This window comes from Xenopus laevis, chromosome 9_10L (assembly GCF_017654675.1).
Source record: "Xenopus laevis strain J_2021 chromosome 9_10L, Xenopus_laevis_v10.1, whole genome shotgun sequence".
In the NCBI taxonomy this organism is placed as follows: domain Eukaryota; kingdom Metazoa; phylum Chordata; class Amphibia; order Anura; family Pipidae; genus Xenopus; species Xenopus laevis.
In genome coordinates this window covers 107,633,245-107,654,937 of record NC_054387.1, presented here as the reverse complement: position 1 = coordinate 107,654,937, position 21,693 = coordinate 107,633,245, and the positions used below count along the sequence as shown (strand labels likewise).

The 21,693-nt window shown below is 38.5% G+C and overlaps 1 protein-coding gene across 1 annotated transcript in view; it reads right to left on the bottom strand.

The window, feature by feature from the left end:
• baiap3.L (BAI1-associated protein 3 L homeolog) overlaps positions 1 to 21,693 on the bottom strand; it is a 186,195-nt gene that overhangs the window by 44,930 nt on the left and 119,572 nt on the right. Inside the window, exons 8-12 of the mRNA XM_041576487.1 lie at positions 19,046 to 19,259; positions 17,345 to 17,389; positions 14,904 to 14,981; positions 9,287 to 9,389; positions 6,549 to 6,656 (exon numbers count right to left, since the gene is read on the bottom strand). Coding sequence (XP_041432421.1) covers positions 6,549 to 6,656; positions 9,287 to 9,389; positions 14,904 to 14,981; positions 17,345 to 17,389; positions 19,046 to 19,259 — 548 coding nt within the window. The remainder of the gene's footprint in view (positions 1 to 6,548; positions 6,657 to 9,286; positions 9,390 to 14,903; positions 14,982 to 17,344; positions 17,390 to 19,045; positions 19,260 to 21,693) is intronic.

Here is a 21,693-nt window from a genome sequence, read left to right as displayed (position 1 = left end):
TCTTAGTCTTTTATATCTACTTACTATACTTTACTATTATTATTACTATACTATACTTCCATTAGTAAGCCTCTTTTTTACCATAAAGGAATAGGTAATGATCATGAAATAGGCCACATGGTAAGAAGCAAGAGGGCCTACTGACATCTGGGCCCACGGGGAGTTTTCCTGGTAACCCAGGTGGGCAAGTACGACACTGTGCTCAGGGGACCACTCAGTCATTTTTTTGAAAGGGTTTAGATGCCCTTTAAACTACAACTTCCAGCTATCCTATAGGACAGACAACGCTGCTTGGATTGCTTTAAAGACAGCTTTGGTTTTTTCCGTAGAACTCATTGGTTATGATATGTTTGAGAGCTTATAGGGATAATTTACCATTAAAAAGGTGATTCAACTCTAAGTTAAGTTTTAGTATGTTATAGATTGGCCAATTCTAAGCGATTTTCAGTTGGTCTTCATTATTTGTTTGCTTTTTTTTTTATAGTTTTTTAAATTATTTGTCTTGTTCTTCTGACTTTTTCCAGCTTTCAAATAGGGACACAGACCCCCAAAAAACAAATCTTCTGTAAGGCTTCAAATGTATTGTTGTTGCTACTTTGTATTACTCATCTTTATATTCAGACCCTCTCCTATTCATAGTCCAGCCTCTTATCTAAATCAAAGCATGGTTGCTAGGGTCATTTGGACCACAGCAACCAGATTGCTGAGTTGCTGAATAAAAAGCTAAATAACTCAAAAACCACAAATAATAAAAAAAATTAAAAAAGGTCTTCATTATTTTTTTTTTTTTAGTTTTTTTATTTGCCTTCTTCTTTCAAGCTTTCAAATGGGGGTCACTGACCCCATCTAAATTCAAATGCTTTGTAAGGCTACAAATATATTGTTATTGGTAACAATAGGCCGTCTCCTATTTATATTCCAGTCTCTTATTCAAATCAATGCATGGTTGCTAAGGTAATTTGGACCCTAGCAGCCAGATTGCTGACATTGCAAACTGGAGAGCTGCTGAATAAAAAGCGAAATAACTCAAACACCACAAATAATAAAAAATGAAAACCAATTGAAAATTGTCTCAGAATATCACTCTTTACATCATACTAAAAAGTAAATTTAAAGGTGAACAACCCCTTTAACCATTTGAACAATTCCACTACAGAAAACAATTATTTTCACCCAGCATGCACTTTGGGGACAGGAGCTGCTGCTGGGTAATACTGAGCACTTTCACTCCACAGGTCAACATGGAATTTGATTACTTAAAGCAGTGGGACACTTTGGGGCATAATTACTACAGGGCGAAATGAAACCTTAAAGTATTCTCACCAAAAAATGTTAAATTAGCCACAACATTAGATAAGTAGAAAATGCACCCTATAGTATATACCCATTTATGTTCTATTGACACAGGTCTCTGCTTTGATAAATGTGTAAAATGGTAAAAAAATTATTATCCTGACAAGTTTTACTAAATTACACAATTAATGGAAGTGCTGGAAATCCTTCTGGAATCCCCAGTCTGATCTACAATAAATCTGTGCCTTAGTGTTCATCCAGTTTGCTGTCACTTTTAAAGCCCTAATTAACCAATCTACACTCCCAAAGACCCAGTACAGGAAACCTTTCAAGCAAACGGTAATAGGTTCCTGTTGAGTGCAGTGGTTTCAGGAGAATAATTTCCACTGACAAATAAGGAACAGTTTCTTTTCAACACAAAAGCACCAGCTTTGCCTTTTATCAGCAATGCAACCTGTCTCCCATGTCAGAGGCAGAGGGATTCGGTGATCCTCGGGGGGCAGAGGGCCAGCCAGAAATCCACTCAGCCCAGTAATGAGGAGTGACATTTTATACAGGTGCAGAATATTATACCAACCTTAGCCCCCCTCCTAAATTTTGTTTCCTCTCCAATGCTCATTTAGCTAAATAATTATAGAAAGGGGTATATTTGAGGCAGCTGCAGATACATTGCCTTGCTACACTTGAGATTCCAACCTGTCAGTTCCTCGCACAAGTCAGTAAGGAAAGCAGATCTTTTAACGCTGCATTTCCTTTTGTGTTTTACAAAAAGGGCATTATATATTATTAGGATTGCCACCTTTTCTAAACAATCTAACCCAATAGTTAAATGAAAGCATATCTATCACCACAAATACACATGGACTCTTTATTTCTGGGATGGGCCCTTGTGGACATAAACCTCCAGGTACAAATACTCGGCAATTTACCTGTACAGGTATGGGATCCATTATCTGGAAACCTGTTATCCAGAAAGCTTTGAATTATGGGAAGGCCATCTGCCATAGACTCCATTTTATCCAAATAATTAAAAACAAAATTCTCTGCAATAATAATGTTTATTAATTAAGGTTTAATGTTTAAAAGATTTTCTAGTAGAAAGTAGGTATGAAGATCCAAATTACAGACAGATCTGTTATTCGGAAAACCCCAAGTATTCTGGATAACAAGTCCCATACCCGTACAAAGAACGCAACCAGTGTTTTACCTATCAGTGTTCAATCATTAAACAGTGGATTTAGTCAACTTGGAAGTGTCCAATCCCAAGTGTCAGGCTCTTCAAATGGAACCTAGGCGAGCTTCAGCAGTCCCTAAGTGTGTACACTTATATCAGTACTCTATGGGTGGTACGCCCAGGACTTAATACTTCTAATTCTCCAAGGTGGAGCTTCGTGCTGCTTATTAGCTAACCATGAACCTATCTCTTACTCCTGTTGTTTGCTATTACAGAACTAATCTCAATCTACATCTACTGGGCCTACTTCAGCCCAGGCCCTAACCTGCCTCCACCTACCAGGAAGGTGCAATCAAAGAGGCAGGACACATCTTGCCTTCCCATTTTATAGAAAAGAACGATGACTCCTTCTGGCCAATTATTGAACTGCCAGAACAATTATCTCAATACAAAATCAGTAGGATAGACAATATAAATGTAGTATCAAATGTAACAACAATAAGAGAAATGGCACCAGGACAATAGAGACATTTAGGGCAACAGGCAGGATACATCCTTCCCAGAAAACAAACCTCTGTATGAACACACACCTGGCTAACAGATCATAGCACTGGGGTGAGTGGAGCCCTTTGCTTTTCACTCTTTACATTTTGTATATCCTCTTCCTCATGGACTCTCTCCCTTGTGCATCCTTTGCTCTTTCCCATTAGCCCACAGTTCCAAATCAGGCGATTGCAATCAACGTTCTAACCGCACTGCACTAACGTCAGACTAGTTGCTATGGTTAATTGCACAGGGCAGACTTTGCCCAATGTTGCACATTACTCAAGTCTATACATGTGCTGGGAATGAAAGAAAAGGAGTTATCTTTGACAAGAGCCATTAAATAAGGTCATTAATATTTATAAATTAATTAGGGGAAAAAAAAAAAGATACCCTCCAGTTCCTCAAACCACTGTCAGAAATAATCCTCATTAATGACAATGCGATAGGAAAAGGCTTAGTTTTCTAGCATATGGCAGAAATAATTTCATACATACAGTATTAATTTATGATGTTAGAGTATATGAAGGTCAAAATGCATTTCTTTACATCAGGAAACATGGCTCTGCACATGACACACCAGTGTGCTGCTAAATATAAGGAGATAAAATGGTAAACGATCCCTTTCCGGAACCCCAACATTGTCCCCATCACCAAGGATGAAACTATCCACAGTGAAGCCAGGTCCCTTTAATTGAAGCTCAATGAGTACTTAGGGTGAGGGTCACTGCATTTTCTGATCCTGGTTGACATCTACCTAGTCTTTTTTACCACCCGATATACCCTACTGCAGCTGGTTAATGAGGTATGTAAATATGTACACTATATTTCATTACGTGATGTGGTGCCATTGCAAATACCTGCACAACACTGTCATGCGCCCCATAAGTCTCCATTTAAAACACTCCAAAGCTTAATGAGACGTTTAACTGCTTCCTGGAGAGTCTTAGTGAGAGAGCGATGTTTGAAGGGCACCATTGTCTTGTCAATCTTGTGACAAATTGCTTCACAGTGGTAGACAGATTATTTTCCACTAAAACTATTCAGTTATTCAAACACGAACACTATGAGCCGACCTAAGGTTTCCAATTATAGTCAGTGTGTTTGAGCTTGGTTTGATTTTTTTTTTTTTTTTATAAATGCAGTGTTTAAGCCACCATTATTGTTTGATTTTATCAAATTATGAAAAGTGGTTAAATTTGCCAAAGGAAATCTTTTCTGAACACTAAGGGGTAGATTTATCAAAGGTCGAAGTGAATTTTCGAATTAAAAAAATTAGAATTTTTACAGCTATTTTTCGTGTACTTCGACTAGGGGGAATAGTCCAAATTCGATTTGAATTTTAAAAACATTTGAAAATTTGAATATCAATATTTATTATGTACTGTTTCTTTAAAAATTTGACTTCGACCATTCGTCATCTAAAACCTGCCAAATTGCTGTTTTAGCCTATGGGAGACCTCCTGGAACCTATTTGGAGTCAATTGGTGGACTTTGATATATCTAAGTTTTTTCTGGGGAAAAACTTTGATCAAATCCGCTATTCCTTCGATTCATACGATTCGAATTCGTCCGAATACGGACCTATTCGATCGAAAACTGACCTATTCGACCAAAAAAAAACTTCAACTTGATTTTGGTTGGTCTTTTTGAATTCGAATTTCGAAGTTTTTTCAATTCGAAATTTGACCCTTGATAAATATGCCCCTAAGAAAAATGCCATAGTGGATAACTTTCTCACAGTAATTCACTGAAAGTCATTCAACGGGCATAGCATATAGAGTGGGGACACAGTCATACAAGTAGGTTCCTGTGCCATCCATGCTACCATGTTCAGTTGCCTGGACCTTCCCAGTGACAATTCTCTATGTGTAAGTGCAGTAGTCTAGTGATGTGCGGATCGTGCTTTCCCCGACTTGCACCCGCCTGCCACCCGCCCGCGCCAACTTTCGGGTTCCATTTATGGACCCGTGCCGACCTGCCCGCCGATGATGTCACAAAAGGGGTGGAGCGAGAACCGCGTGTCTATAAGAGCTCAACCCGGAAGTCAGAAGCCGGCATTTGGAAGGTCGCAGGCAGGGAGAGCAGTCAGAAGAGCTCAACCTGGGACCAGGGAAGGAGAGTGCGGGCCGGCCCACACATCACTACAGTAGGCCCAATCCTAACATATCCCATGGTGCAAAAAGTTACTCAATAGTTTGCTTCTGAGTAGGAAATCTTAAAAGTCAACTTTTACCCCCACCTGTGCCCCCCAACAGTAGCAAACCCTGCAACAATAGCCTCCTCTTCAAAGTACTTGTGTGAGTCAATTCTGATGAGATTTGGTGATATCATTTAATACAGTGGACTCAAAAAATATCTTAGTGAATTGTGGTCTCCCTCATATAGTTCCGGCATTCATTGTCAAGGTTCAGCTCATGATAACTGTCACTATAATTATCACAATGTCCCCCACGCCCATGTATAAGGACTAGGCCAGCCACAGCTTCTTGGACAATATACTGGGTTCTCTCTTTATAAGGACCTCCTTTATAACCCTGCTCTTGATTTGGTAAATGGCCTTAAAGAGATACTGACACCAGAAATTAAACCTTTTTTACATCTATCATAATATTGTGTTCGCATGCTACCTATAATTTGGCCATTAAAGTATTTACAGACGCCTTTTCATTACCCATCTGATCCCCCATGTTCCTCTCTGAGATTGCTCCCATATTTGAGCTTCGTAGTTTGTAAGCATTAGCAGGCCCTGATTTATGGAAAGGCCACCAAGGCCCGGGCCTAGGGCAGCAGGATTTTAATCATTTTTTAAATTTCCAGTGCACCAATCCCTATTAACAGTGGGCCTAGGGCAGGCTCGGACTGGTAATCTGTGGGTTCTGGCAAATGCCAGAGGGGCTGCTGTATGGTTCCATAGAAAGTTACCATATAGTGGGCTGGTAGGAGGCTGTTTGGGCCTCTGTGTACTTGGAATGGCAGGGCCTATTTTGACTACCAGTCCAGGCCTGGCCTAGGGGCACCCGCTATGTAAATCCAGCCCTGAGCATTAGAAACAGTCAGGTTCAGGAACCTGACAATTAGTTACAGACCTATCAGTGAAAAACTATCAATGTGACCTATAGGTAACTTTTGATGTACATTAATATTTTGAATAATATTTTTTTAGTGTCAGTATCACTTTAACATAATAAAATAATTGAAATACAGGTATGGGATCCGTTATCGGGAAACCCGTTATTCAGAAAGCTCAGAATTACAGGAAGGCAGTCTTCCAAGACTCCATTTTTATCCAAATAATCAAATTTTTTAAAAATGCTTTCCTTTTTCTCTGTAATAATAAAACAGTATCTTGTACTTGATCCAAACTAAGGGTTTAGGGACTCCAGGGTTTAGGAAGGGGTTTGAAGCTGTTAAAATGTAGAAATATCATTATTTAGAGTTAAAAGAAAGGAATAATGTTTAACAGAATGTAAAGAAATTCATGAGAAACATACATGATACTGCAATAGATTAGTTAGTTATATTTCAGTGCGCTTACCTGATTTGTAATTAGCTTGATTATAAGGTGACAATCTCCTTGAACTCGGGAACAGCTTGTCCGTGGCTCTAACTTGAACCATTTATCTAAGCCTCCAACTGGAATCTCCTATAATCAATAAAACAATCAATTACATGCCATGTTTATAGTGAATAACGAGGTGCAAAAGAAATAGAATGACCCTCTTTATGATCGTGGAAACAAGAGAAGCTCTTAACTTCTGTCCTATAGAAGGCATATGCCTTCATATGGATTTTGGTTGAAAGTGTTGCTTTCGGTTACTCTGCTCTTCAAAAGGAATGCTGGAGGAAAGAGAGGGTTAGTGGCATACATAGGATAAAAAGAAGACTCATTTATGAACGCAAATCACTTCAAATTGATAAAAAAGGTAAAATGCATTGATGATATTTAGTCATTAGTTTCCATACATGAACCTTTTTTAAACATGTGGTGTGCCCTATCTGCCTGCTCTGATTATTTACATACAAGGGAACCCTGCAATTAACATCAACCTGGACTTGGCAGTAATAGCCAAGGATCCAGTAGTAGGTTGTTTCAATAGCTGCAACTGACATGGCAAGTGAATTCGATACTAATTATGTTATTAAAGGAGAAGGAAAGGCTTCATGCACTTGGGGCTGCCAAATGTTAGTTACCCTCAAGTGATTGTATTGACTTACCTGAAACCCCGGGCCGGTGCTCCTATCAGCAGAAAACTGCACTGGCCCAGGCTTATACCAGTGAGCACCGCTGAGCCATCCTCTTCTGTCTTCCTCTTTCGCAGTAGAACAAAAAGCCGAACTTTAACTAAAAAGTTGGCTATGTTGTTCAACTGCACATGTGTTTGCCCTGGGAAATTTGAAGAAAGGAGAAGCCAGGAGAGGATCTTTCTGTGGTGCTCACTGGAATAACCACAGACCGGTGCAGTTTTCTGCTGATAGGAGCACCAGCCCGGGGTATCAGGTAAGTCAATATTAACATTTGGCACCCCAAAGTGCACCAAGCCTTTCCTTCTCCTTTAATGCTACATCCAGGAAGTGATGCCACTCTATCACAGATGCAGTGGAAAAAAAACTTAGGGGCAGATTTATGAAAATGTAAGATTTGAGTTCACCACAGAATAACTCACCCACTTTCTACTCATTTCTGTGGGATCTCACTTACTGATAAATATGTGTATAAAAATCACATAGGAATGAATAGAAAGTGGGTGAGTTTTTCTGTGGTGAACTCTAATCTCACACTGTGATAAAGTTGCCCCTTAGGGGTGATTTAAGAACCCCATGTGAGTTTACTAATCATGTGTTTTTTTGTGTCGAAAAAACCTCAGCAATCTTTGTTATACTACCTAAAATGGCTTTTGAAATGATGAAGAACTTCGGCAGCTTTTAGGTGCAGTCTTAAATTGGGTGTGCACCTTTAATTATTGACCTGGAGCGTGTGGTCAGCTTGCTCTATAGCAGTGCTGTTCAACTGAATGCCCACCCTTGTGTGGCCTTCCATTAAAGTTTGGCTGCTATAATATATAATACCTTTGTATGAGCTTTAAAAGGTATCAGAACTGAGATCAACTGGCCCTTGAATTATTCACACCTCAGATTAAGGTTGTAAAAGCCCTGCATTGTGCACACTTGTAATCCCATGTAATGTTCAAACCTATAAAACCAAGTATTGTTCAGACCTCATACTCAAGACTGTAAATGCCCACATTGTTCACACCTCAGAGAGACTGTTGGAGCAGCACTTGCTTTGTGTCACTGTACATACTGTTCATCTTAGAGTGGTCCTTATAGGTTTCCCTGTCTCCTACCCTTCTCTGTCTGTGCCTGCTCTACTCTACTCTACCAACTCTACCTGGAATTTGACTCTAGGCATAATATTCAATATTTTTTCTGCCCATTTAAGTCTTGGCCTCGACCATTGTTTGTCTCCTTCCTGGTAGTGCTTCTTCCCAGATTGTTCAGGTTTGCTTTCCTGATGTACTGTTCTGGTATAAGTCCTGACTTGTTCAGACACTGTCACTCCTAGCTCCATACTCTTTGGTCATTCCTTGCTCCTACTCTGTCCATTATTTTTGTTGATATAGCCTATACCTATGCCAGCTTATTGTAATTACTTCCTACTCCACCCTCACCTTCTTTTGTGGATGCTCTTTCAATACCATGCCATTAGACATGGCAACAGCTGAGGGCTCTTCCTAAACAAGCTATGGGTGATTATTGGCAAAAGGGCAGATATCTCATTCCTTGGAATTGAGTAGCCTCAAAAAGGCTAATTTAAATGACAATGCTTAAAAAATGTAATTTAAAAAAAAGTGTATGTGGAATTCAGTGATCACCAAGTCCTCACATGCTTATCATGGTTAACTGTCTGCCTGTTTCCAGCACTTCTGAAATGACAATAAGGTTTATAGATAACTGCAAACATTAATGCCTATTAAAATTAATTCCTCTCTAAGGGTTTAAAGGAGAACTTCTTTAATAAACTAATTTCCTTATCATGGCACACCTCTCCTCCTCCTGCTATGGAGTCGGTTGGCACAACTGTCTTCTCACTCTTGTCTCTAATTGGCTTAGTGTACATGTCCCGCTAAGCCAATCACACCTGTGAGTTTCAATAAATAATATTCATTCTAGATTATAACTAATCCACTAACGGAAGTTACAAGGCAGTTCTTTCATCAAATTATCTTACGTATATCATAGCTATAGAACTAGTAAAAAGGCCCGTTTACCTACATTTATGGAGATGTTAAGGCATCCTAAAAAATCATCTGCATTGTCTTCAGAAGACCCTGCTGTACCATTTGCTCTTGCTGATTTGACTATCTGCTTAAAGTACCTGTAAAAAGAGAGCAGTGCAAATAGTTTTTTTAATTAAAAAAAACAAAAAAATATAAACACACACACACATATATATATATATATTTTGCATTACATCTTAAAAAAGGTTTTAGACCATGACCAAAATGTCGATCTAGATGTAGTAATTTGTTTAATAAATAAAGAAACAAGACTGGAGCGTGTGCTATCTTCTATTGCTTTGAATACTTCAACCTCAGCACAGCACATGAGAGAATTTAGCTACATAATAGCGTGTGCGGATGGTGAGGGATTTTATATATATACAGTATATATATATATATATATATATATATATACATACACATTTGAAGTGCTTTACCAAATAATTGCATACTTAACTTATCCTTATCATTTAGAGTGTATTTTCAATATACAGGTATGTATAAGCCTATGATTAAGGGAGTTGCTCCCGAAACGCGTCAGTTGATGTTGGTTTGTGACCTGTTTCAATAAACCACCTTCTTCTTTTTACAGGAGTGCAGCCTTTTCATCCTTTTGCATTCAACCTTTAGATTACAGTGGGAACTCTGATAGCTGAGCACCCGGTGGGAACTCTGATAGCTGAGCACCCGGTGTACCATAATGGAGCAGTACTAAACTGAGCATACAGGTGGTGAGTCTTGAGCAGCCAAAATCCTTTTGTTCTACTTTATGTATCTGGAAACCTGTTCCAAATTACAGGATGGTCATCTCCCATTGACTCAATTTTATCTAATTATTTCCTTTTTTTTTTTTATAAAAAAACAGCACCTTTACTTGATCCAAACTAAGATATAATTAATCCTTATTGGAAGCAAAACCAGCCTATTGGGTTTATTTAATGTTTACATGATTTTCTAGTAGAATTAAGGTATGAAGAACCAAATTACGGAAAGACTTGTTATACAGAAAAACCAGGCCCCCAGCATTCTGGATAACATGTCCCATACGTGTGTGTGTGTGTGTATTACAGGAGTTAAAGCCTGGGTGCACACTGCAGTCATATAGAATAACATGTAAAGCAAGGCACTCACAGGACTTAAAGGACACCGAAAGCTAAACATTACATAAAGCTGTATGATAAGGCTGTTATACCAAACACTTACAGAGCAGAGTTAATCCTTTGATCCTGGTGTCTAGCAGTAGGAAACTTGCACTGCTGAGAATGCGAGTACAGGGCTACAGTGACGTCAATGATTTTTCATTGCGCTTCCTACAGAGTGCCCGAGGCAGCCTTCAGTCTCATTAGGCTAAATTCTATAGTACTGCGCATGCTTTCCTCCCTTCAACAATGACGAGCTTGCAAAAGGAGCTGGGCATGCGTCATTGTTGACCCCTTGGAACACACCCCCCAGCCAATCAGCAGCAAGCATCGCGTCTTTGAGGAGACGAGTGAGCGATCCTTTGCATTCACTTACTTTGCAATTGCTTATTCTGCGAACCGAGCAGGGAGAGTTTTCACTTGAGTGCTACGTCATCTATGACATGCATCTGGGGTCAGGGGTATTGATTTTTTGCGTATGCGCAGTAGCATTAAGGAGGAAAAAGAAGTCTCCATTACTTTAGCAAGATGGCGGCTGCGTTCTGCAAAGCAAGCTATAAAGAAGCAATCTAAGGCATCAGTATGAGAGCTATTCAGAAAGGTAGTGCATAACTTTTGGCTTTCCTTCTCCTTTAAAATATGGTGAAAAAGAGATAACGCTTATTTATTATTCCAATGTTTCGGACTTCCTTGAGATCTTTGTCAAGGTGACAAAGGTCTCAAGGAAGATTTTATCTCTTTTTCACCATATTTTAAGTCATGTGAGTGCCTTGCTTTACATAATATTCTATAAATATACAGGGCCGGATTTACTCATCTGGTGCCCCGAGGCCGGCAGGTCCTAGCGCCTGCCTGGATCGGTGCCCGCCCCACTTCGAACGTGAGAGCGACGCGCAGGTTCATTGAGGAGCTGCCCCGAGGCTGTCAGGTGCTGGCGCCCACCCGATTAGACACACCACCCCCCTGGGAGCGTGTGAGCCTGTTCACTGAGGAGCTGCAGCTCCCCTTTGTCTCTTTGTATGCGGCTGGACAGCATGCCTCCCCTGAAATGTTGCCGCCCTAGGCCCGGGCCTTTGTGGCCTTGCCACAAATCCGGGACTGTAAATATATATATATATATATATATATATACAGTATATTTACAGGCATGGATGTTATTGCTGCAGAGGGAGTACAAATGTTTAACATAAGCAATTTCTTAGTATCTGGCTCCTATAAATGGCACATCCACAGGCTTTCACTCAATCTTGTCACATAATTAACACTTCATTTTTTCAATGCTCTTATAAACCCGTGAAGCCCTTCAAATATTTCATAGCTCATACCTATATAGGTTTGTTTCCGAGAAATCTCCAAATTCCACATAATGTCCTCTCACGTTTACATCCAAGACATTTCCAGGAGTGTATCTCATCTTAAGCTCACGTTGCCACAATCTGTCATGTTCTCCCTCAAGTGCTTTGTAAAGATAATCTGTTAATGCTGCTAGAAACTATGATCTCTTGAGGGAATTGATGAAGTGCTTTCCGGTGCTGCTATTACTGGCCATAGTGAACACTGGTAATGACAAACTCTCACCATTGACGCAACATTGGGGCTTTTGATTTCCCCTTTTAGATTTCTTTCTAAATGGCATTAAATTTTAAACAGGGTCGGTATTTCAGCTGTGCTAAAACAAGCCATTAGCTGGTAAATCAGAAGATACTTCCCTGAGCTATCTGTAAAACCAGCCATTGTGAGCCAACAATTCCTACACAATAAAAAGCTTGGTCACATTTAGTGCATTTGTTACAATTCCCCGATCTGTACACCAAGAAAAACTACTGAAAAAATATTTTATTTAATATTTATATCTTTGTTTGCCAACGTCTTAAATAAAAATGAACAACAAAAAAACATGTCTTGGTTTTGGTAATAAGAGACTATAGTATTTGTTCAAGTTTTTGAACTTTGCATTGTGCCTTTGTGTGGATCTTTAAATACACAATGGTAGGAATGATGGTTTGATAATCTTATTGTTTCTAGTACTTATACAAACCTAGAATATAATGTAATTTGAATCAAACTGAAGTCATACTAAATAAATTAGCACAATTATTGGAGAACCTTAGGCCGACTTGGTTGAAAACATTCAGGTTTCCATTTTTTCACTAATTAAATTTCTTCTCTAAAATTTTATGTTTATATCTTTAAAATTCTACAAAAGTAAAGATTTAATTACGGGGTTATGTATCAAAAGTAGAATTTTAAAGTAATATGATTTTTTAAAAAATCTAATGAACTCAATTTTATTCACAATTGAAATGGTATGTTATTTATGAAAAAATGTTAACATCTAAAATTCAATTGAATAGTCTCGATCCAAAAAGGCGAATCAAATTCGAAACAAATTTAAATCAGGGCGTAATTTTCTAAGTGAAACTTGGCAAAAATCTGGCTCATCACTACTATTAACATCTTCAAATAGTTCAAGGGACCTCTGCCACTACATGGACTCGGCAGGTTTTGGGTGGAGAATAGTGAAATTAGAATTTTTGAAGGGACCGACTGTAATAAATCTCACATTCAAATTCGTATTTGAGTTTGAATTTGAGCTGGGGAATTTATAACTCGAAATTATGGGGCAGATTTATTAAGGTTCAAATGGTAAATTTGAATTGGAATTTTCGAGTTGTATTTTTGGTCAAAACTCACAAATTCGAGTTGGGAAAAATCCAAATTCCAAATTCGAAATGAGCAATACTTTCAATTTGCGGTGACGGTCTATGTGTTGAGACAAAAGAACCCTGGAATTAGCTCCAGTCTGGACTTGGTGGTATTTCCAAGGTTCGCTTGAGTTTGAGTTTGATCAACAGTTGCAACTGACTTGCACCATGGGAATCATATGCTAATACTGTTACCAATAGAACACTGATGACACGATTGTAATTAGGGATGCACCGAATCCACTATTTTGGATTCGGCCAAACCCCCGAATCCTGCGAAAGATTTGGCTGAATACCGAACCGAAGCTGAATCCTAATTTGCATATGAAAATTAGGGGTGGGAAGGGAAAACATTTTTTACTTCCTTGTTTTGTCCCTGCTCCTAATTTGCATATGCATTCAGCTGAATCCGAATCCTGCTGAAAAAGGCACAATACAAATGTTTGATTGAGACTTAGTGACTTTAATAATGGGTGATGAATGGCCTTATATTGGCAACTGCTAATGGGAGATGCAGCTGAAAATAGAAAGGCCCTTAAAAGGTGTTATAGCTTTAAAGAGGGAGATCATGGAATAGTGACAAATGAGCTAATTTCTGAGTTTTATGTGAGCAAAAACAGCAACAGAGTGTCCCTCATTAGTCAGAGAGTAAATATTATTAGATAGGTTCTTGTCCTTCATCAGAAATTACGTCCTGTTATGCTTTATGAGGTGGAGCTCTCATTGACCTGACTTATGTACTAGATTCAAGGTCAACCATCCAGATTGTTTAAAAAATTCCCAAATGTCCTTCACCCGAATGGGAAACAATTTGTGCAACAATTCTGCTAGGTTCATAAATGTGTATTTTGCTGTTGTAGGTGGTCCAAAGTGTATCCTACTGCTTATGTCATCTATAGGGATGAGCAAATTTTTTTGACAGGCTAGGATTCACTTAAAAATTGCGCATTTCGCCATACGCAAATATTTTTGAGAAGCAAAACCACATGGTGACAAAACAGCCATTAATCCCCCCCAAGGTATTTTGCCAGAAAACATTTGCCGTCAAAAAATGACCATTGACGTCAATGTATTTTGCATGGAAAAAGTCGAGAAAACATTTTTTTTCAGAAACTCCAATTTATTCCAATGTAATTTGTTTAAGAAAATGCCCATTGACGTTAATGCATTTCATTAATTTTTTAGCGAAACAGGACAGGTTGCACATCACTAGATACCTTTCTGTTTTTTAAATACTTCTTTTAAGCAACCACAGTACAATTATATTTATACATCTGTTTGGAATGTGATTACAGAAAATCCTACAGCAGCTAGTTGAGAGCTTCAGTTAGTGGCATATAAAGTTATACAGGTACTGTATGGGACTTGCTATCCAAAATGCTCGGAACCTGGGATTCTCAGGATATTGGATCTTTCTGTAATTTGGATTTTCATACTTTAAGTCTACTAGAAAATCCTTTAAACATTAAACAATAAACCCAATAGGCTGGTTTTGCTTCCAATAAGGATTAATTAATGTTAGTTTGGATCAAGTACAAGGTACTGTTTTATTATTACAGAGAAAAAGGAAATCATTTTTAAAAATTTGGATTATTTGGATAAAATGGAGTCTATGGGAGATGCCTGTAATTCTGAGCATTCTGGATAATGGGTTTCTAGAAAATGGGTTTCTGAATAATGGATTCCATACCTGTACCTTGAAAACATGCACATTTGCCTTATTGCTCACATCACAATAATGCAAAATAATGTAGTAAAGCCTTACCTGCCCATTCCTTTGAATCCAGTGACTTCATTAAGCTTTTTGCAAGCTTCTGCAACTGATACATCATCATCATGATCCCTAAAGTAGAAAATCATTGTGAATATGCTAGTGTTACGAATGGCCTAGTGTCAGTATGACCTGCTATTTGTAATCTCATCACTTGAAGGTTCAGCTTATGGGTAACCATATTAGCCCTAAAATAATTTCTGTTGCTGAATATCAAAGATCTTCTGCCTATTTTATTACATATGTCTTATTACATACAGCGGACATACATAAATAGAAGGGTTTTTTTTTTTTTTTTTTTTAAAGAAATCATTGATTGTTATTAAGGAAAAATGTGTGCCTATTTGTTTTGTATAATGTGTCATTTGTAAGAAGACAAAGGGTGCAGTTTTTAACTTGAGTGAAGTGCCTTGATTTTAATATGGCGTAGGCCTTGTGCTTTTCAATATTGTGTTGTTTTGCTAATCTGTTCAGATTTATAGCGTGGTCTTTATATCATTCCCATGGTAGGTATACAGAATTCTGAGAGAATATATGATATGCCATGTTCTGCAAACATGGATAATTTTTGGATTATCTTTGATTTCTTGTCCCATTTGTACTAGCAATTCTATTAGTACCGTATATACTCGAGTATAAGCCGACCCGAGTATAAGCCGAGGTACATAATTTTACCTACGAAAACTGGGAAAACTTATTGACTCTAGTATAAGCCTAGACACCACTACAGCCCTGTCTCCCAGCAGCGCCAAAGTGCCAAAGCGACCCCCCCAGCGATCAACCGGACTTCTTTGCAAAGTTGATGGTGACAGAGAATTGCCAAACGGATTACTGTGTGCATTGTCCCACTGTCCCACTACCATGTGCAGAGGGTGCTGTGTGATATTGCCATCACTGTTAATCTTTCGTATAACCAACAGAGGGCGCTGTGTGATATTGCAGTCACTGTTATTCTTTAATATAACCAACAGAGGGCGCTGTGTGATATTGCAGTCACTGTTATTCTTTCATATAACCAACAGAGGGCGCTGTGTGATATTGCAGTCACTGTTAATCTTTCATATAACCAACAGAGGGCACTGTGTGATATTGCAGTCACTGTTATTCTTCCATAGGACCAACAGATGGCGCTGTGTGATATTGCAGTGACTGTTATTCTTCCATATAACCAACAGAGGGTGCTGTGTGATATTGCACTCACTGTTATTCTTTCATATAACCAACAGAGGGTGCTGTGTGATATTGCAGTCACTGTTATTCTTTCATATAACCAACAGATGGCGCTGTGTGATATTGCAGTCACTGTTATTCTTTCATATAACCAACAGATGGCGCTGTGTGATATTGCAGTCACTGTTATTCTTTCATATAACCAACAGAGGGCGCACTGTTATTCTTTCATATAACCAACAGAGGGCATTGTGGGATATTGCAGTCTCTCCCCAAGTGTTGGTATAGGAATGAATAAAAGTGACTGCAATCTCAGCTACTCGGGTCGGGTACCGCTGACCCGAGTATAAGCCGAGGTAGACTTTTTCAGCACATTTTGGATGCTGAAAAACTCGGCTTATACTCTGGTATATACGGTAGTAATATTAGGAAGGATTGTTGTGCAAAAACAATGGTGCTTGAAATAAACTTCCACATATAACAGCTAAAATATTGACATGTTTGTGCTTATACCGGGTATCTGGTATATAAAAATAATGCACTTTGCAGACTGTGTGGGGAATTGTGAATGATCCTATTTGCTGCTCAGTGTCCACTAGGCCACCAATCAGAGCAATCAACACAACAGAAAAACAACATAAGAACACAGGGCCTGGGAAGATAGGGGTACAGTGATATATGGGTATGGGTTGGGTCAGGGAATGGCATATCTTTAGTATGGAAGAGCTACTGTGTGAATACTATGGGGGTTATTTACTAAACTGCAGTCTGGCTTTTTGGGGCAAAACTCACATTTTTCGGGGTTTTTTTTAAACTTGAATTTTTGAGATTTATTAAATCAGCAAAAAGCCTCAGACCTGCCGATGTTGTGCATAAGTCAAAGGCAGAGGTCACTATCCTGTTTTGAAGTTTCTGTGGTCTGTGCTGGAATTAGCCCAAAAATCTGACCATTTTGGGGTTTTCAGGCAAAAATCAGAAAAAGTCAGGCTTTTCGGGGGGGGGGGGGAAATGGAGCAATTCTGGAAAAAACTCCGGGTTTCCTCTCGATTTTATCCGAACCGATTAAATCAAGCTTTTTTAATAATCAATAAGGTAAAATTGAGTATGGGAATTTGGTCATGGTTTTTTTTATTTAAAAAATTTGATAAATTCAGATTTTAGTAAATAATCCTCCCTGACTATGAAGGTACAACCTTTGCCCTTTCAAGGGTGAAATCATGTATAGTTATTTAAAATAAAATATCCATTATTCACTGTTTACATACCAGATATCCAAGTGTAGTTGGTCACTAAATATATCATCTATTTCACTATAAGAAAAAAGAAAAATGTTAGATACAAACAACATAAAGATATATTTCTTAAAGGGGATCTAAAACCTTCCAAAAATGATCATACTGGACCCCTAGTCCTCTACAGCCAAACTTCACTACAGATGTTATCTTACATAAGGAGCTGCACGACAGTACAGTATAATAAAACATCCGGAGGGGGACATATTGCTGTTTAGTGTTCTGTTATAGGAAAGAAAACATTTATTGAACCTTCCAGCTATATTTATGGGAACAAATACTGTAATGCGGAGTCCGATTTACATAGATCAGGTAGGATTCTTATTGAAGGATTCTTTTGATCCTTACTTTTGGCAAGCTTGGGAACAGTTTTATTGGGCAATATTGATTAGGACAGTGGTCCCCAGCCACATGCTTGTGAACAACATGTTGCGTACCAACTTCTTGGATGGTGAAGGTGCTTATGTTTGAATTCCAGGCTTGGAGACAAGTTTTAGTTGCATAAAAACCAGGTGTACTGCCAAAAAGAGCCTCCTGTAGGCTGCCAGTCCACATAGGGTGTACCAAATAGCCAATCACAGCCCTTCTTTGGCATGCCCGGGAATTTCGTCATGCCTGTACTGCTACCCAACTTTTTTTTAGATTTGAATGTGGTTCACAGGTAAAAAACAGATTGGGGACCCTGACATAGGGTAATGGTGTAGTGACTCAGGGTATTTTGTTGCAAGCTAATCCCAGGTCAGTAAGTATATGCCAAGCACAGTAGTTGAAGAAGGCCTGAAATATAAAAGTTTCCGATTCTGCACCGATTCTACTATTTGGAATTTGGCTGAATCCTTCACGAAAGATTAGGCCGAATACCGAACCGAATTCTAATTTGCATATGCAATATTCCTTAGGGGTGGGAAAGAAGATATGGAAACCTTCCTTGTTTTTCACGAATCCCATGTGATTTCTCTTCCCGCCCCTAATTAACATATGCAAATTAGGATTCAGATTCAGTTCGGCCAGGCTCAAAGATTTGGCCGAATCTGAATCCTGCTGAAAAAGGCAGAATCCTGGATTCGGTGCATCCCTAGTTTCCTCGATAAGGACAATACCATCAAAGTCATTTAATCTTTACTATACAGGTTTTTAACAATAAACCATAGCATAAATATCTACTTAATATGCAGGTCATATCTCACTGACATATCTGTATATTACTTTTTTTATTGAAAATAATAGATAATAATAGAAAATGTGCTATTCTTTTTAACTTTCAAATGGGGGTCACTGACTCTGGCAGGCAAAAAACTTACAATATTTTAATTATTGTTACTTTTTATTTCTTATCTATCCGGTCTGTCCCTCTCATATTCATATTCTTTCATTCAACTGCTGGTTACTTGGGTAAACAAGAGCCTAGCCAGAAAATTCCAAACTAGAGAGCTGCTGAACAAAAAGCTAAATAAGTGAAACACCATAAAAAATAAAAAATGCAATACAATTGCAAATTGTCTCAGGCTATCAACTTGTATGTCATACTAAAAGTTAATTCAAAGAAAAACAATCCGCTTAACTCAAATTATGCGTAAGCCTTGGGAGTGCCAGGCAGCAGTTTTGTCATACATAAAGTGTAATTGTGACTGACACACACACAAGTGATGAGCACTGTCACTAATAATTACTTACAAAAGAAAGTTTTCATTCCACACTGGGTTCAAAGTGTTGCTTTTGACTTCAGTGACCTGGATATATTTCGCAGGCAGCACTTCCCTAACGCTGGAACGTTTCTCTATCTTGTCTTTCTTCTTTCTGAAGCTGAATTTCCTCTCTTTCTTCTCTTCGGTCTCCTTTGAGCTTTGCATGATCATAATTCCCAGCATGCAGTACGGGTCGCTGAAACCTATCCCAATTATTGAGAGGAACAAAGAAAAAAAAAAGACAGAGGAGAAAAAAAAAACCTTGACATGTCTGATTTTTGCCTTTAATGAGAGAACACGTTGTACAGAGTTGTCAACCTCTAACGAGCCAAGCAGTCGCATTATCACGTTACAGAACAGCGATAAAGGAAAAACTAAGGGGGAAACCAAAGACTTCTATCAGTGCAAGCACCGTGTAAAATCCAGGATATCATATCCTTTTTTTTTTTTGTAGCAATTTAAGAGCTGCAAATTGACGCGTGTCTACAGCCTGTACTGCACTCATTGATAAATTACAGCCACTGCCAATACAGCTGATCAAAACCCATTTTTATTGACACTAAATGAGACAAATAAAAAATGATTGGGATATTGAGAATTGCTCATTATCTTATCAACCTTTAATATTAACCGTACATCTTAAGAGTCTAATAATAAGTCTGATGTACTTTGTTGTTATACATCCTAATAACCAACGGAATGATCCAGCCTTCCACTCCACCTCTGTGTACTGCTTGGCAGGCTGCCTTTAGGTCTGGTAAGGGTTGTGCAGACTTGTAATTAACTTGCGCTGAACTCACAGTACATGGAAGAGTCCTGTCAATTCAAGAAATGTTATATGTGATGTGACAGCCAAGATGTTGAAGCAAAGTGACATATGTACGACAAGACATATAGTAATGCCTCAAATGAAATTCTATTTCTGACAACTGAAAATAAAATACAGTGATAGATTTTGTCATATATTATATTCATAGCTCTTTACGTGGGTACCTATTATTTATTGTTTTCTAAGCTAATAACATTCATTCACAGATAGCCAGAACAAGTGCTTATACTGTATTGCTCAAATAAGATGAATAATGTACCTTAATTGATGTGCCTTCCAAATGGTGAATATTTGACCTGAACTGTTTACCTCAATGAGTATTTTCATGACTTGAAAAAATGACAAATGATTCATATTTACTTCAAAATAGTATAATTCCCTTTAGGGGACCTGTTCAGCATAATTCAACTCTGAGGGAGTATTTCATACTTCCATCATTCCCACATCGGGCTGAGTTGGTAGCCTATTGGCTCCTGTAAAGACCTGTTTGATGTTAGAATGGGTGGAAAAGAGAATTGCTAGCTCATCGACCATGAATGCTTTCCCCATTTGATGGCTCTGTATGGTCAATTCATGTAGTCCAATAGTTGGTTGGCTGAAAGTTCAAAACAGTTTGATCTGGCTCATCTCATCTCCTTGATGGCCAAAGTATGCAATGATCTGCTTGCTCAGTGACTTATCCAGATATTCTAGGAAAATGTTTCAGTGGTGCACTTGGTCCCCTAAATGTTCTTTCGACAAATTTGACAGCTCTGTGTCTTGGAAAGTATTTAATGGCCAGCAAGGTGCTTATGAGCATTTCCTACAAATTAGGAATCATGATTTTTACAGAAGAGAAACTTGGGCTGGAGAAAGGAGAAAGCAATTTGGGTCATGGGAAGCCTTCCAAACAAATTCCCTCTTCTTTTCTAGCCTTTCCCTGTCCTTTAAGTATGCCCTTTGTATTTTTTAAAAAAGTTTACAGTTTTTGCCTCTAGTTTTAAGTGCTAAATATTGGATAAATACTGTCTTTCTTCATCATGTCTTGAAGATGTCAGGGAGGAAACATGTACCATCTACAAGCATGTTAGCAGTGTTTGTTTTCAAACAAACACTGCATTGGCATTGAATTATGTGTAAAAAAGGTTGAAATGGTTAGAAAGACAGCAAGATGCAAATAGAGACCCATGGGCCCTGGTCCAAAATTTGGTCTTGAGCTCAACCCTGTTGCTCACTGGCATCCATGTTTTTTACTTGCCCCAGAGTTTTTAATCAAATCCACAGCAGGATGTATACAGACGCTCTTGTTGCTCTTCTCTGAGGATTTATACAGCACATTATTCCCATGGGGCCCAGGCAGGGTTGCAACCCCTGTACTTCCCTTAAAGAGGAACTATGTAATAAATGTAATATACGCTTTATCAGGTCCGGACTGTGAATTAAATTAGGTCCTGGCATTTCAGGTACACAGAGGCCCAATCAACCCACATAGAGGCCCAAACAGCCCCCACCAGCCCACTAAATACTGACTTTCTATGGCACCTTATAGCAGCCCCTCTGGCATTTGCCAGAACCCACAGATTGCCAGTCCGGGCCTGCGCTTTATCATACTAATATAAAAAGTTTTCTAAATAAAATCAATTAAAAATTCTTGCCCGTTTCTGAACTAATTAAGTTGCTCTTCACTCACCTCCTCTCGGCATTTGTTTCACTTCATTCTGTTTTATACAGGAGTTGGGAGTCTGATTTTTAATGATAGTTAAGTCTAATACAGCTTTTAGGGGGTTCCTTTTCCCTGGAAGATCTAACAGAGCTCACTCTTTTAAAAA